Genomic DNA, 12,319 nt, shown 5'->3' with positions numbered 1-12,319 from the left:
GGTTTAATATGAATGTATATGTTGAGCCTATATCAATTTACATGCCATGTTGGGGTGAGGGGAGAGGAGAGATGGGGAGAAAATTTGGAACTAAAATTTTATGAACGTGTATGTTGAAAACTATATATATATATATATATATATATATATATATATATATATATATATATATATATATTACATACATATATATATACATATACATATATATATACGTATATTTTAAAACACCTTAAATAATTTTTTAAAAAGACTAAAAAAAACACAGTGGCTTAGTGCTCCTCATCAGAGAAGGGACTGTGCTCTACAAGCAAAGTAGAATTGAAATAGCACAAAAGAAAACTGAGATGCACAAATTTAGAGAATCCACCCCAAATGTTCACATGGACTATTTGTGCCTAACCTGTGGTAGAGCATTCTTGAGCCCATATTGGCCTGATCAGCCATAGTCAGATGCATTATAACTTGACTCTAACATATTGATGTCATTTTGGTCCTCTTTGAGAACAAAAGACAACAAATCAACTTTATAATCACTGTATTTATGTTTTGTGGGCTACATTAGGATTAGTGGTCACTCTATGAATTGGTGGAGCATTGAGTAAAGGAAAGATCTGGGTAATTTCTACTCATGGATACTCAGTTTCCTTATCTGTAAAATGTGGATAATACCTTTACTTCCTACCTTATCTCAGGTTTAAGAGCCACAAGACCTTAGAGAATAATCATTTTAAATGTCCCTTTCTAGTGTTCCAGTTCTCTCCCACCTCACTCCCCTCCAATACTCTAGGTTCCAACTACACTGACTGGAGATGGAGTGTATGGTTGAATGTCTGTGAGGTTGCATGCTGTTGTACTGGCCTTTCCCTATGCTTCCTCCTTTACCTCCTCTACCTCTTAGTTTACCTGGTTTCCTTCTAGACTCAGTTCAAATTCCATCTTCTGCAGGAGCCAGTCCCCCCAGCTGCTGATGCATTCACATTCCTCTTTCATACTATTTTTGTCTGAATATGTTTTTTATGTACTTTGTTGATATGTTGTCTCTTCTTTTAGAATGTACACTCCTTGAAGTCAAGGGCTGCTTTTTGCCTTTGTTGATATTTGTATTCCCAGGGCTTAGCACAGTGCCTGACACATAGGAAGCATTTAATAAATGTTCTTTGACTGACTAATTCATTTTATAAATGAGGAAAATGAGACCTACAGAGTTAGGATGCTTGGCTCAGATAACTGAAATCAAATTCATGTCCTTTTGCTCCAAATTCAGTGCTCTTTCCCACTACAACCCATTGCGTTACCAGGGTATTATAAAATCCATACTTTTATTGTTATTTCTAAGATTCAACATGGCAGGAAGGACAGAGATCTGGCTTTGGAGTCAGGAAGCCTGGAATTCAAGTTCTACCTCTGACACATACTGGTTGTGTGGCCATGGGCAATTCATTTAACATCTCAGTGCCACCCAGGTAACTTTTTTTTGACCATGTGTTGCATATGAACTGCCAATCAACATTGGTAGAAGGAGTTTCCATATGGAGAGGGCCATACACCCAAGAAATCCCCAGTTCAGACATATATACACACACATATATATATATGTATGTATTTGTATTTTTTTCTATTATTTTGTATTTCCCTGAAGATCACTAGGGTAGTTTACTGATAGGGGAGAAGTGGCACAGAAAGTGATGGGAATCACTGAGCATCTGAGCTTTGGCTAGGAGAACAGAGAGTCCCATGTATAACACCAGTATCTCAAGCTCCTCACTGTGTCTACTCACAACAAAGCTTTACACATAGCACACTTGTTGCCATGTGTTTTTCCATCTGGGCCCCGGACAGGATCATTTTCTCTGGTACAGAAAAGGTTTCCATTATTTGCAAGACTCCGAAATTCATCACATGCATCCTACAAAGAAAAGAGAATTATGGTGGCCTTGGTATTTCAGAGATTCCTAGAACTTTAAAACTGAGATCACAAACATGGAGTCTCTGAACGGACTTCAGAATGCCGCACTTAAGTGGACCTTAGGACAGAAAACATAGAATGTCAGAGCTAGAAGGGAGGTAAGTCATTCACTATAATAAGAACTCTAAGGAGAGTCTAGTCCAACCTCCTAGTTTTCCAAAGGAAGACCCTGAGACCTGTCAGAATAAAAGTGACCTGCCCAGGGCCATAGAAGTGCTTGGTGGAAGAACCTGGACTACAGCTCACCACCACCACCCCCATTCTCAGGTCTAATAAGCTTTCAAACACTTCGTAGCTGTGGGGTTGCTCTGAAATGTCCAACCTTTAACTCATTTAGTGAATCCCAGTGATTCTATACAGCCACTGGAGGGAATTGTCTGTGATTGATCAGTGACTGTAATTAAATAGATACTGAGTTCTTTTTATAGTAATTATGATCTAAAGACTGTCTCATAACCTCAAGGTTTTTTGCCTGTTGTTTTTTTAGGGTGTGTGTGTCTGTGTATGGAAGTTTGGTATCTGAGTATCTAGACCTATGGTATAAAAGTTGGCAGCCCTTCCCTCCATTTACAAGTAAAAAAGAGGAGGGGTTTCTCATAAGACAGGTTAAGAGTTTTAGATCCTCTACTGACTGCAAAACATAAAGGGAAAGAACAATAACAGCCTGAAACTTGACATTGGGTAATCATAAAGACCACACTTGACCTGAAAGAAGAGATAAGGAAATGTATATACTCAGTTGATACATTAGTTCATTTTCTTAAATTGCTTTGTTTCCTCCCCCTTTTGCTCTCTGGAGAGGGAGGGATGAGAACTATATTCAGAAGTAAAGGTGATATAAGGGCAAAAGTTGTCCTTATAAAATGTTTTTAAACAGCTTTAGGCTCCCTTTTAGTCTCTGTCTCTTTCGATATCTGTTGCCCTCTAGAAATTCTCCCTGGAATTGAGTTTCAATAGAATTTTCTCTTACCAGGCTGTTTTGTCTACAGGAATAATCTGAGGGCTGCTCTTACATCATCTCTTCCTGCTCTCAGAAACCTACAAAGTCTTCTGTTGCCTAGAGGATAAAGGCCAGACTCCTCAGCTTGAAATTCAAAGCCCCCTCAGAGCCTTCTTTTTTCAGTCTTGTCTCACATGATTCATCTTTATCTGACTGAACTCAATTTGATACAATAGTTATTCATTCAGTACCCTGCACATCTTCCACACCTTACAATGCACTTAGAAAGGTGAAAAGTTGAGATAATATATTCCCTCTGGGAATAGATAATCTAATAGAGGCATAAGACACCAAGAAACATTTAATCCGTAAGATTACATGGTATTTGATTTAGACAGGTTCAAGCAAAATGCTATGTGAAGTCCAAGGGAGTAATATTATCACTGACTGGGGACATGTCACTGTTTTGGAGGTGACACTTCAGATGGACTCCAAATTATGCGAATGATTTCAATGGCTAAGACTTGAGAAAAAAAAGAATATCAGGAAAAGGGAAAGGAATGACCACAGACGTAGAGAGAAGAGAGTACCTAGTTTGTTCAGGGAGAAGTAAGAAGTCTTTTGGCCTGACTGAGGGAAAGGAAGTAAATAGAGATAAAGCTGGAATGGTTGGGTGGTGGTGCTTAATTGTGGTAGTTCTTGAATGACTGGTTGATATTAACTTGGTAGGCAATAGGGAACAATAGTTACTTTTTAATCAGATCTTTGCATAAAGGCATGTGTCTAATACTGCAAGGAAAATGAAATTGAATGCAGAGAGAATGGAGGCAGGAAGTCCTGTTGGGAGACTGTTGCAATAGTCCTAGAAGGTACCAACAAAAATTGGTATGAGGTTGCTGACAGTGGGAATAATGTTACAGAGGTAGAATGGACACTTATTCTAACGACTTCCTTGATCCACCCTCAACTCAAGTTAACAATAATCTTTGCTCCCTAGGATGTCACATGGAACTTAATGGACCTTAGAAGCCATTCTGGTCCATTTTATAATTTAGAACTCAAAGACCAATAGAAGGTGAGTGATTGGGCCAAGGTCAGAAAGATATTAGGAGGCAAAATAGGGGGTTTTGAAGCTACAACCTCTGACTAAAAATACAGCACTCTTTCTACTGTCTTACATTTACACATATAGCATTAGCAGCTGATTATGTCCTAAGGCAGATACAAGAAGGATAGATCTAGAACTTGAAGGATCCCAAGGGACTATCTAGTCTGCTCCCTCCCAATTTTCTTACCTTAATCTTTTACTCTCTTGGCCTCCATTCCTTTCCTACCTGAGTGACCCAAGAACTCTCCATTCTGACCTTTAGACCCTTCCCCTCCTTCCCAGTGTTTGTGGGATATTCCTATGGGGCAAGCACCATGATATATACTAAGGACAGTGGGCTTTCTTATCAGTCCCCTATATGCATCTTTAGGACTCCCTGGGGTCTTTCCACCTCCCCTATAGCTGTACTGTGCTATATATATTATCATTCCCAATTTGAACACAAGCCCCTTGAGAGCTTCTCTTCAATTTATACCTCCACAACTTAGCACGGTGCTTTCATAAAATCAGTGTTTAATAATTTTTCTTGTTCATTCATTCTTTCTTTCACTCCAACTAATCTTTTCAATGTTTTCTGTTTCAGTATTCTGTGTACTCACATCCCTTCCAGCTTAGACTATATTCTTCCATCTCCAGTGGTCCATATCCATAGGTCTAAGTTCACTTTTGGCTCTGATATTTGGTTTCAAGCTCCCTTACAGCTCAAGAAACATGCTAAAAAGGGAAGAATGCTAACTCTGGAGTCAGAGGATCTGGATGCAAATCCTACCTGTGATTCTTACTGCCTGTATAACCTTGGACATGTCACTCAACTTCCTTGGACCTCATTTTCCTCATTTGTAAAAGGAGAGTATTCAATTTGATAACTCCTGAGGCCCTTCTGGCTCTTGTTCTATAATTCTACAAATCCTACATCCAATAGTATCTATGTGACTTTGTCATTTAACTGCCCTGAGGCTCAGTTTCTTCATTTGTAATGTGAGGGAATTTGACTTGATGGACTCCAAGTCTATGATCCTTCTAATCTAATAAGACCTCATGTTCTCTGTTCTAAATTCTGATGTTTTATATTCTCTATCTCTATACTTCCATAAAGTTTCATCATGGCAGAAAAACCCAAAGTCTTGGCCTGTTATTTCCAGCTTAACATTGCCTGGATAACTACCTTTGAAACTTCTCTCTTCACGATTGTTCTGGATGCTGCAGCAACCTTCTCTCTGGATTCTTGTTGGCTTTAAGAGAGAGAAATAGGAATCATTTCAAGTATAGGATGCTATCAGAGAAGAGGCCTAATCTTTCAATGATATGTTGACATTGAAGGCAAAGAATAAAGGGCCCTGGTCCACAGGCCTGGGCTTTGCTAGATTTTGCCTAAGTGAACATTCACAGTAAGCAAACAAGCATCTATTGTGTATTCAGGAAGAAATATCCAAGAGTGAGGCTCTATCTTGAGAGCTCTGAGAGCCTCATCCATTGAGTATCCCAGCCCTTATTTCTTTCAACCACAGACAACGACCACCCTTGGCAAAGGTACCAAGGAAAAAGAACAAATAATTCAGACTTGCCCTCCCCCAGAACCTGCCTCCTCCCAACCTCCATTCCCCAATCTCCACAAGCTCTTCTGCAGACATCTCTTGACTCTTATACTCACAAGAAGGCTTCACACATGGAGCATGTGTTGCCATGCATCTTGCCATCCAGGCCCAGGATGGGGTCATTCTCTCCGGTGCAAGCAAGGTGGCCATCCCTCACATAGTTTCTGTATTCACTGCATAGCTCCTGGCCATGAGTGAGAGAAGTAAGACAGGGCTCAGTATTGTATTATAGATACTATTCATAACCAAGCTATTCTTAAGTCCCTGCCTCAGGGCCTATCTTATTTATAGCCTACTAGGCATGGTCCAGGAAAGGACTAGAAGAATCTAGAATGGCCATGGAGGCTAGTGAGTCTCCCAGGGAACCATGGATCCTCAGTTATTTTTTGACTTGTTAGGCAAAGTATCTCAGCACATTGGATCTATGGTTGTGGATTACAGATAGCTGAGGGCTTGGTCTATTAGACACATTAGGCACAAAGCAAGGCTGGGCTCTGCTCTCTACAATCCCCCAATAATTTTCTTCCCCCCACAAACTCCAGGCATTCCCTACCTCACCCAGAACACTCTAACCTCAATGAACTCCCCAACAATTTGGTACCCCTCAGTGTGACCTGAGAAGTTCTCCTTTCCCAGTTAACCCTGAGCCAAGATCACCCTCACCAAACCTTGAGTAATTCTTTGCTCCAAGAAAGTTACAATCAACTGTCTTCCCAGAATGAGACCGGTGAAGCTTGAATATATTTCATTATACATACTGGAAAGTCTTAGAAGTTCTATCCTCTGCAATTCCCTATCCCCTGTGAACTCAGAGCACTTCCCCACCTTGTCCCACCCCTTACCCTGAACTGGAATGAAATTTTCTGTCCCAATTGAACTCTGGGTCATTGTCGTTACCCACCTTTTGTCACTCTCAACAATTTTTCAGAAAACGCAAAATAACCCTCTGACCCAGGTGGACTGCTATGGTTATAGTGAAAAACAAAAGAAAACTCAATAATTCTGGAGTCAGAAGAGCTGAGTTCAAATTCTGCCTCAGCCACAGGCTGTCTATGTAACTTTAGGCAAGTCACTTTCCTGGGTGAGGGGCTTAGACTAGATCAGAGATGTCAAACTCCAGGCCAGGGGGCAACAAGCAAAACTCCTGAGTGTAACCAGAATGAGATTAAACTAAAGTTGGGAAATACTTAATAAAATAAAACAGAAAATGTTATTTTATAATAAATAATAAACACAGAATATGCATATAATTAAATTAAATATAATATGCATATAATAACCATAGAAAATGTTTATTTGTGGTTTTCTAAAGTCAATATGCAGTGGCAAGGATCTATTTCTATTTGAGTTTGACACCATTTTACTAGATGTATAATGAAGTCCCTTCCATCTCAAGAGCTAGGATCCTAATTTCAAGTTTTCCAGTCAACTGAGAGTAAGAATAATAACTGGCATTTATATAACACTTAAGGTTTACAGTTAGTTAACCTCTATTTGGCTCAGTTTCCTCAACTGAAAAATGGGGATAATAATAGAACCTACCTTGCAGGTTCGTTGTGAGGATTAAATGTGATAATATTTATGAAAAGCCCTTACTACAGTACCTGGCATATAGTAGGTGCTATATAAATGCTTATTTACAAAGTGCTTTGTAAGTATTTTCACATTTTTTCCTTATAATAACTCTACAATATTGTAAGTATCACCATAATCCTGGGAGGTAAGTTCTACTGTTATTCCCACTTTACAGATGAGGAAACTAAGACACAAAGGGACACAAAACTATTTACTAAATTACCTTCCTGCCTCAAGTAATTCTCTGCCTTCTGTGAACCCAATCTTCTGCCTCCAGAACTCAAAAGATATGCTTTACTTAGCAAACGCCAGACAGTTCTTTCTCACCAACAAATCAGGAACAATGCTTTATTTCTGAGAGTCTTGAGCTGTGGAGTGCGTCTCCACCCCACTAAAATTTAAGTGTTTTTGTTTGTTTTTACCCTGAGCAAAGCAATTTTCTGCCTCTAGCTAAGCAATCCTTCAACAGCAGTAAGTAACCCTAGGGCAAATTATCCAAATACAATACACTTTAGAATTACCTAGTATCCCTGAGATTCAAACTGATTCTCCAACACTGATGAGCCCTGAGCAATTCTCTCCAGTAAGTCCTAGGAAGTTCTCCAACTGGGTTGCCTGGGCTCTGCCACATCCTACCCATGAGATCTTGGCCAAAACCTCTAAGCCTTGTTTCATTTGTGCAGTGAGAAGATTTGAGTAGATGACATCTTTCCAATTCTAAGTACATAATGCTATCATCCACAGGCAAGCCACATGAACCCTCTGGACCTTGGTTTCCTTTTGTACAGAATACAGATAATAACCATTCGTATTCTGCTTTGCCACCTTTCCAGGACACAACTCCCCACCAGAGCTGAGACAATCCAATGAGATAATGGATATAAAGTATTATGGGAATGTAAAGCTCTCTGTGAGTGTTCCTTGTTATCATCAGCTATGGGACAGAGAACTTTGGGGTTGCTATGGTTCATACAATAGATCACAAGGTGGGTAAAATAATTTTGTTTGAGAAAATTGACACAGAAAAATACAAATATTTGATTAGCCTATTAAATGGCTAAGAATCCCATCTCCAGCACTATAAAGAGCTTCCCTGGATTTATCAGCAGTAATTTATAATCATTCCATCCACGAAGTCCTGACGTCCTTCTCCAGTGAATGTCAAGTGTTAAGATGGATGGGTCAACAGGTTATCAAAGGCTATGCCAAAAGAATACGAACTCTAACAGATCCTCCCAAGGTGGGAAGGCTTAAATACAGACCCCACAGAATGTTGTCTAAGGACCAACATAGCTAGATGCTATAATGCTCATCACCATGAGTTGGCCACCAGGAGGAGAAAGTTTTTTGAGTTACAAAAACACATGAAAACTTTACTAAGGTGGGAAGGGCTGTGATTTGTATTTGTGAAAGGAATAGCAGCACTGACAAAGTTATAGGTCTTTTGAGGTATTAAAGTCATTATTAGTAGTAGAGATAATTACTGTTTTTGTCCTAGTTGTCATCATTTGCAATCATTTAAAGCTTTGTAGTTATAAATTACTTTCACATACTTAATTTCATTTTATCATCACAAAACTCCTGCACATAAGGAAAGGTAAGATTATCCCCATTGTTTACTGTAAGAAATTGAGGATAAGACAGAGGAAAGGATTTTTCAAAATTTCATTACTAAAGAGGAATAGAGTTGAAATTTCTTTCCAGATCTCCCGACTTTCAGTCCAGGGCTCTCGATGTTACATGTACTGTGTTTAACATGACCTGGAAAGGCATTAGATTTTAAATTGGAAGGTTTGGGTTCAGTTCCTATTTCTGCTTCTCACTACCTGACTGACCTTTAGAAAAACTACAGCCTCTCTGATTTAGATTCCACATGAGTAAAATAATAGAAATAAAACATAACATTTAAAATCCTTTCAAGTTCTAAATCCTATGAACTAATGAATAACAAAGCTAAAACCATATTACTTTAACAAAGTAGACAAAAAGTTTATATACATGTGTATTTGAAAGATCTACTTAATAGGCTTTAGAGCCAGAAAAGAATGCAAATATTACCTAACCAAACTCCCTCTTTTTACAGATGAAGAAACTGAGGCTGACAGAAAAGAAAAAAAACTTGGTCGAGTTCACATAGTTAAGTAAGTAGCAGAGCTAAGATATGAACCTAGCATTCTGACTCCCCATCCAGTGTTCTACTATATTAAACTTTCTTTCATTTACAAGAGCAAGACTTGCCCTTTCTAAGATCCATGGGCATCAAAAGCTTTCAGTAGCAGAAATGATATGCAGTTGGTAGAGGAGGCTACCTATGTATGACTGGTAGCTGTTCCTTATGGGAGGGTCCCCAAAGACCTTAGCAGGTATTAAAAGAAAGGTAAGATGTGAAAGTAGTTACCTGAATTGCTTCTCTCTTAACCTTTCTTTCTGCATCTGCTTTTTTCTTCTCTTCTTCCAGTTTGCTGCACATAGGAGAAAAAGGGAGAAACTGAATCCCAGGCCACCATCTTCCCAGGGAATCTCTTCTTTCCAACAACTTCTTGCCCGAGGCCAGAGCAGTTTAGTTGGGATTACATCAGGACCAAAGGATAACACTAATCCATCCACAATTGTTACAGCCTAGACAATAGTTTCCTCCTAGTCTTTCCTCATAAATTCTGGAGGTTTGAGAACTAGAACACCTGATGAGCCATGAGCAGCAGTTTGTTATTCAGCTACTTCAATATTTGGTGAACTGTGATATTATCTGAAGTTCATCATGGTGTTCATCCAGCTAACCAAGAACTCACTACGGCTCTTCTTCCCTCTGAATGGAATACCATCGTGAAGACTTCTCAGTGAAATTAAAATTGGGACAAGACTATCCTGGATCTGGTAGTGGGTCTAGGAGGTGGCATAGGGTTCAATATAGATTTCTGTAAGATCATTTTTTTTCTTCTCCTGGTGCCAGACATTAGTCGTGGGAATTTGTCTAATTGTTAAGGCCCTGACCTGGCCTTTGACCTTACCCAAATGTGTTTTCTTTTTTGGCTCCCATTCGTCTACCAGTCTCAGGAAACCCTAAATTCTTTGAGCCCCCTTATCTCCCTTTTGACAGGATTTTATTTAGATGTCTTCCTGTTCCCAACACTGTCTGTTCAATCCCTAAAATCTTCCAAAACAATTGTAAATTATCTTCCTAACTGCACATTTCTTTTAATCTCTTCTTTGACATTATCTCAACAAACTAAGAAATATAGAGATGTATACTATGACCTTTGTCCTATGTTAGAGTCTGGCTTGTGAGTTAATGAACAGCTGTGAGGAAGGGGGAACTGAATCTTCAGGGTTATATAAGCTGATTTCTACCTCTGTGGGCTGTCTCCCATCATCAGAGCTTACTGATGGACTGATGGAGGGACACCCAAATCTCAAGATTTGAAATAATAATAATCATAGCTATAATAAACTAACTTTCTGTTTCTCCTTGTACACCTCTGTGTTTTGTTTTATTTTTAATTTGAGTGGCATCCAACACACTCTCTCCCTGTTTGCCTGCTCTCTGTTCTTCTATTCTCTGGCTCTCTATGTTCTTGCCTTCTTTCTCTTCTCTCTTCTCATATTCTTCTATTTCTTTTTACTCTTTCCTTCTTTCTTTGTTCTCTTTCCCTTATCTTTCATTTCTTTTCTTCCCTCACAACCTCTTACTATATAACTAATTATATATATATATATGTAATGTATATAACTTATTATATAACTAATATAACTTTCTCCTGTCCTTCATTTTCCCTTCACTTCTCTTTTTGATTCCTCTTATGAATACTTATTTAATATTCTTTTCTGGTATTTTTTAAACTAATACCAAATAGTTGTGATGATTATCATTTTATAATATAGTTTGAGGTCCCACAATGCAGTGGCTTTTTCACTGGTACTTTAAAACATTATTTCCCAAAGAGCCTTCTGAAAGCATAATGGCATGACCAGGATGTTGTGTCCTTCCCCCTCACTATGGATTTTCAAGGGAAAGCTAGATGACCACCTGAGAATGCTGTGGGAGTTCTATAGAGTTATGCATTAGACTAGACAGCCTCAATGATCCCTCCCAACCCTGAAATTCTGTCACTACTGTCTTTTTATTTCTAGTGCCTGGCATAGCACCTTATACAAAGACGTTACTTAATAAATGCTTATTTGTTTGAATCTAGGCCCAGTGACACTAGAGTCAAAGGCAGCTCAGTAGACAGAGCAACAGCCCTGGAGTCAGGAAGACCTGAGTTCAAATGTGACCTCAAACACTTAGTAGCTTATTACTGAGGGCAAGTCACTCAACCTTATTTGCCTCAGTTTCCTCATCTATAAAATAAGCTGAAGAATGAAGTGGTGAACAGTATCTTTGTCAAGAAAATCCGAGATAAGGTCATGAAGAGTCAGTTATGACTGATATGACTGAATAACAGCAAACAAATGATTTTTTTCCCCAATTCTTTGTTTTCCCATTTTTGTCCTCTCTGTCTCCTTGACCCCAAATTTCCATAGATTCCTTTCCTCCTAAATTGGATAAGATAAAAGATAAATGTGCATACATACATACATATATACATGTGCGTGATACATAATGTGAAATTTTTATCTTAATGTAAAAAGGCAAGAGATTTGGGTATTTTACATATCTTTAGGCAAAAACATTTTTAAATCACTAAATTCAGTTGTTCTTTATTTGATGTTGCCTTGATTTATTTTAATTTTTTTCCTCCATGTGTCACTAGTTCTTAGTGTGTGTTTGTTTCTGTGTATGTATGTGTATACCTCCATCCATCATTTAAAAGGAAAAGTAAACACTTGGTTATTTATAGATTTTCTAATTCTGATGAAATCCCAACCTTGGATTTCATAGACCCTAGAATCAAGTGTCATGAATCCTGGATTCATGTTCTCCTTTGCATACCAGTTTACTGTATATGTGTATATGTATATGTATACGTATACATACACACACATATATACATGCACATTATGTATATGTATGCATATATATTATAAATTCAACACTCATCAATATCACAAACTTCTTGAGACATGAACAATAAGGAAGAGAAGAAGGAGAAGCCATGAATTTCTATCCATTCAGGATTGTTTTTCTAAAGCAT

General features: G+C 38.4%; 1 protein-coding gene across 1 annotated transcript in view; it reads right to left on the bottom strand.

Moving 5' to 3' along the window:
• The window catches only part of SPINK5 (serine peptidase inhibitor Kazal type 5), a 73,676-nt gene that overhangs the window by 20,781 nt on the left and 40,576 nt on the right, over positions 1-12,319 (bottom strand). The window contains exons 16-19 of the mRNA XM_020998872.2: positions 9,586-9,649; positions 5,669-5,796; positions 5,183-5,249; positions 1,782-1,909 (exon numbers count right to left, since the gene is read on the bottom strand). Coding sequence (XP_020854531.2) covers positions 1,782-1,909; positions 5,183-5,249; positions 5,669-5,796; positions 9,586-9,649 — 387 coding nt within the window. The remainder of the gene's footprint in view (positions 1-1,781; positions 1,910-5,182; positions 5,250-5,668; positions 5,797-9,585; positions 9,650-12,319) is intronic.

The sequence above is a fragment of the Phascolarctos cinereus genome, unplaced genomic scaffold (genome assembly GCF_003287225.1).
Source record: "Phascolarctos cinereus isolate Bilbo 61053 unplaced genomic scaffold, phaCin_HiC Scaffold_2;HRSCAF=192, whole genome shotgun sequence".
Taxonomy (NCBI): domain Eukaryota; kingdom Metazoa; phylum Chordata; class Mammalia; order Diprotodontia; family Phascolarctidae; genus Phascolarctos; species Phascolarctos cinereus.
Note: the sequence above shows the minus strand (reverse complement) of the source record. Positions and strands in the feature narration are given on the sequence as shown.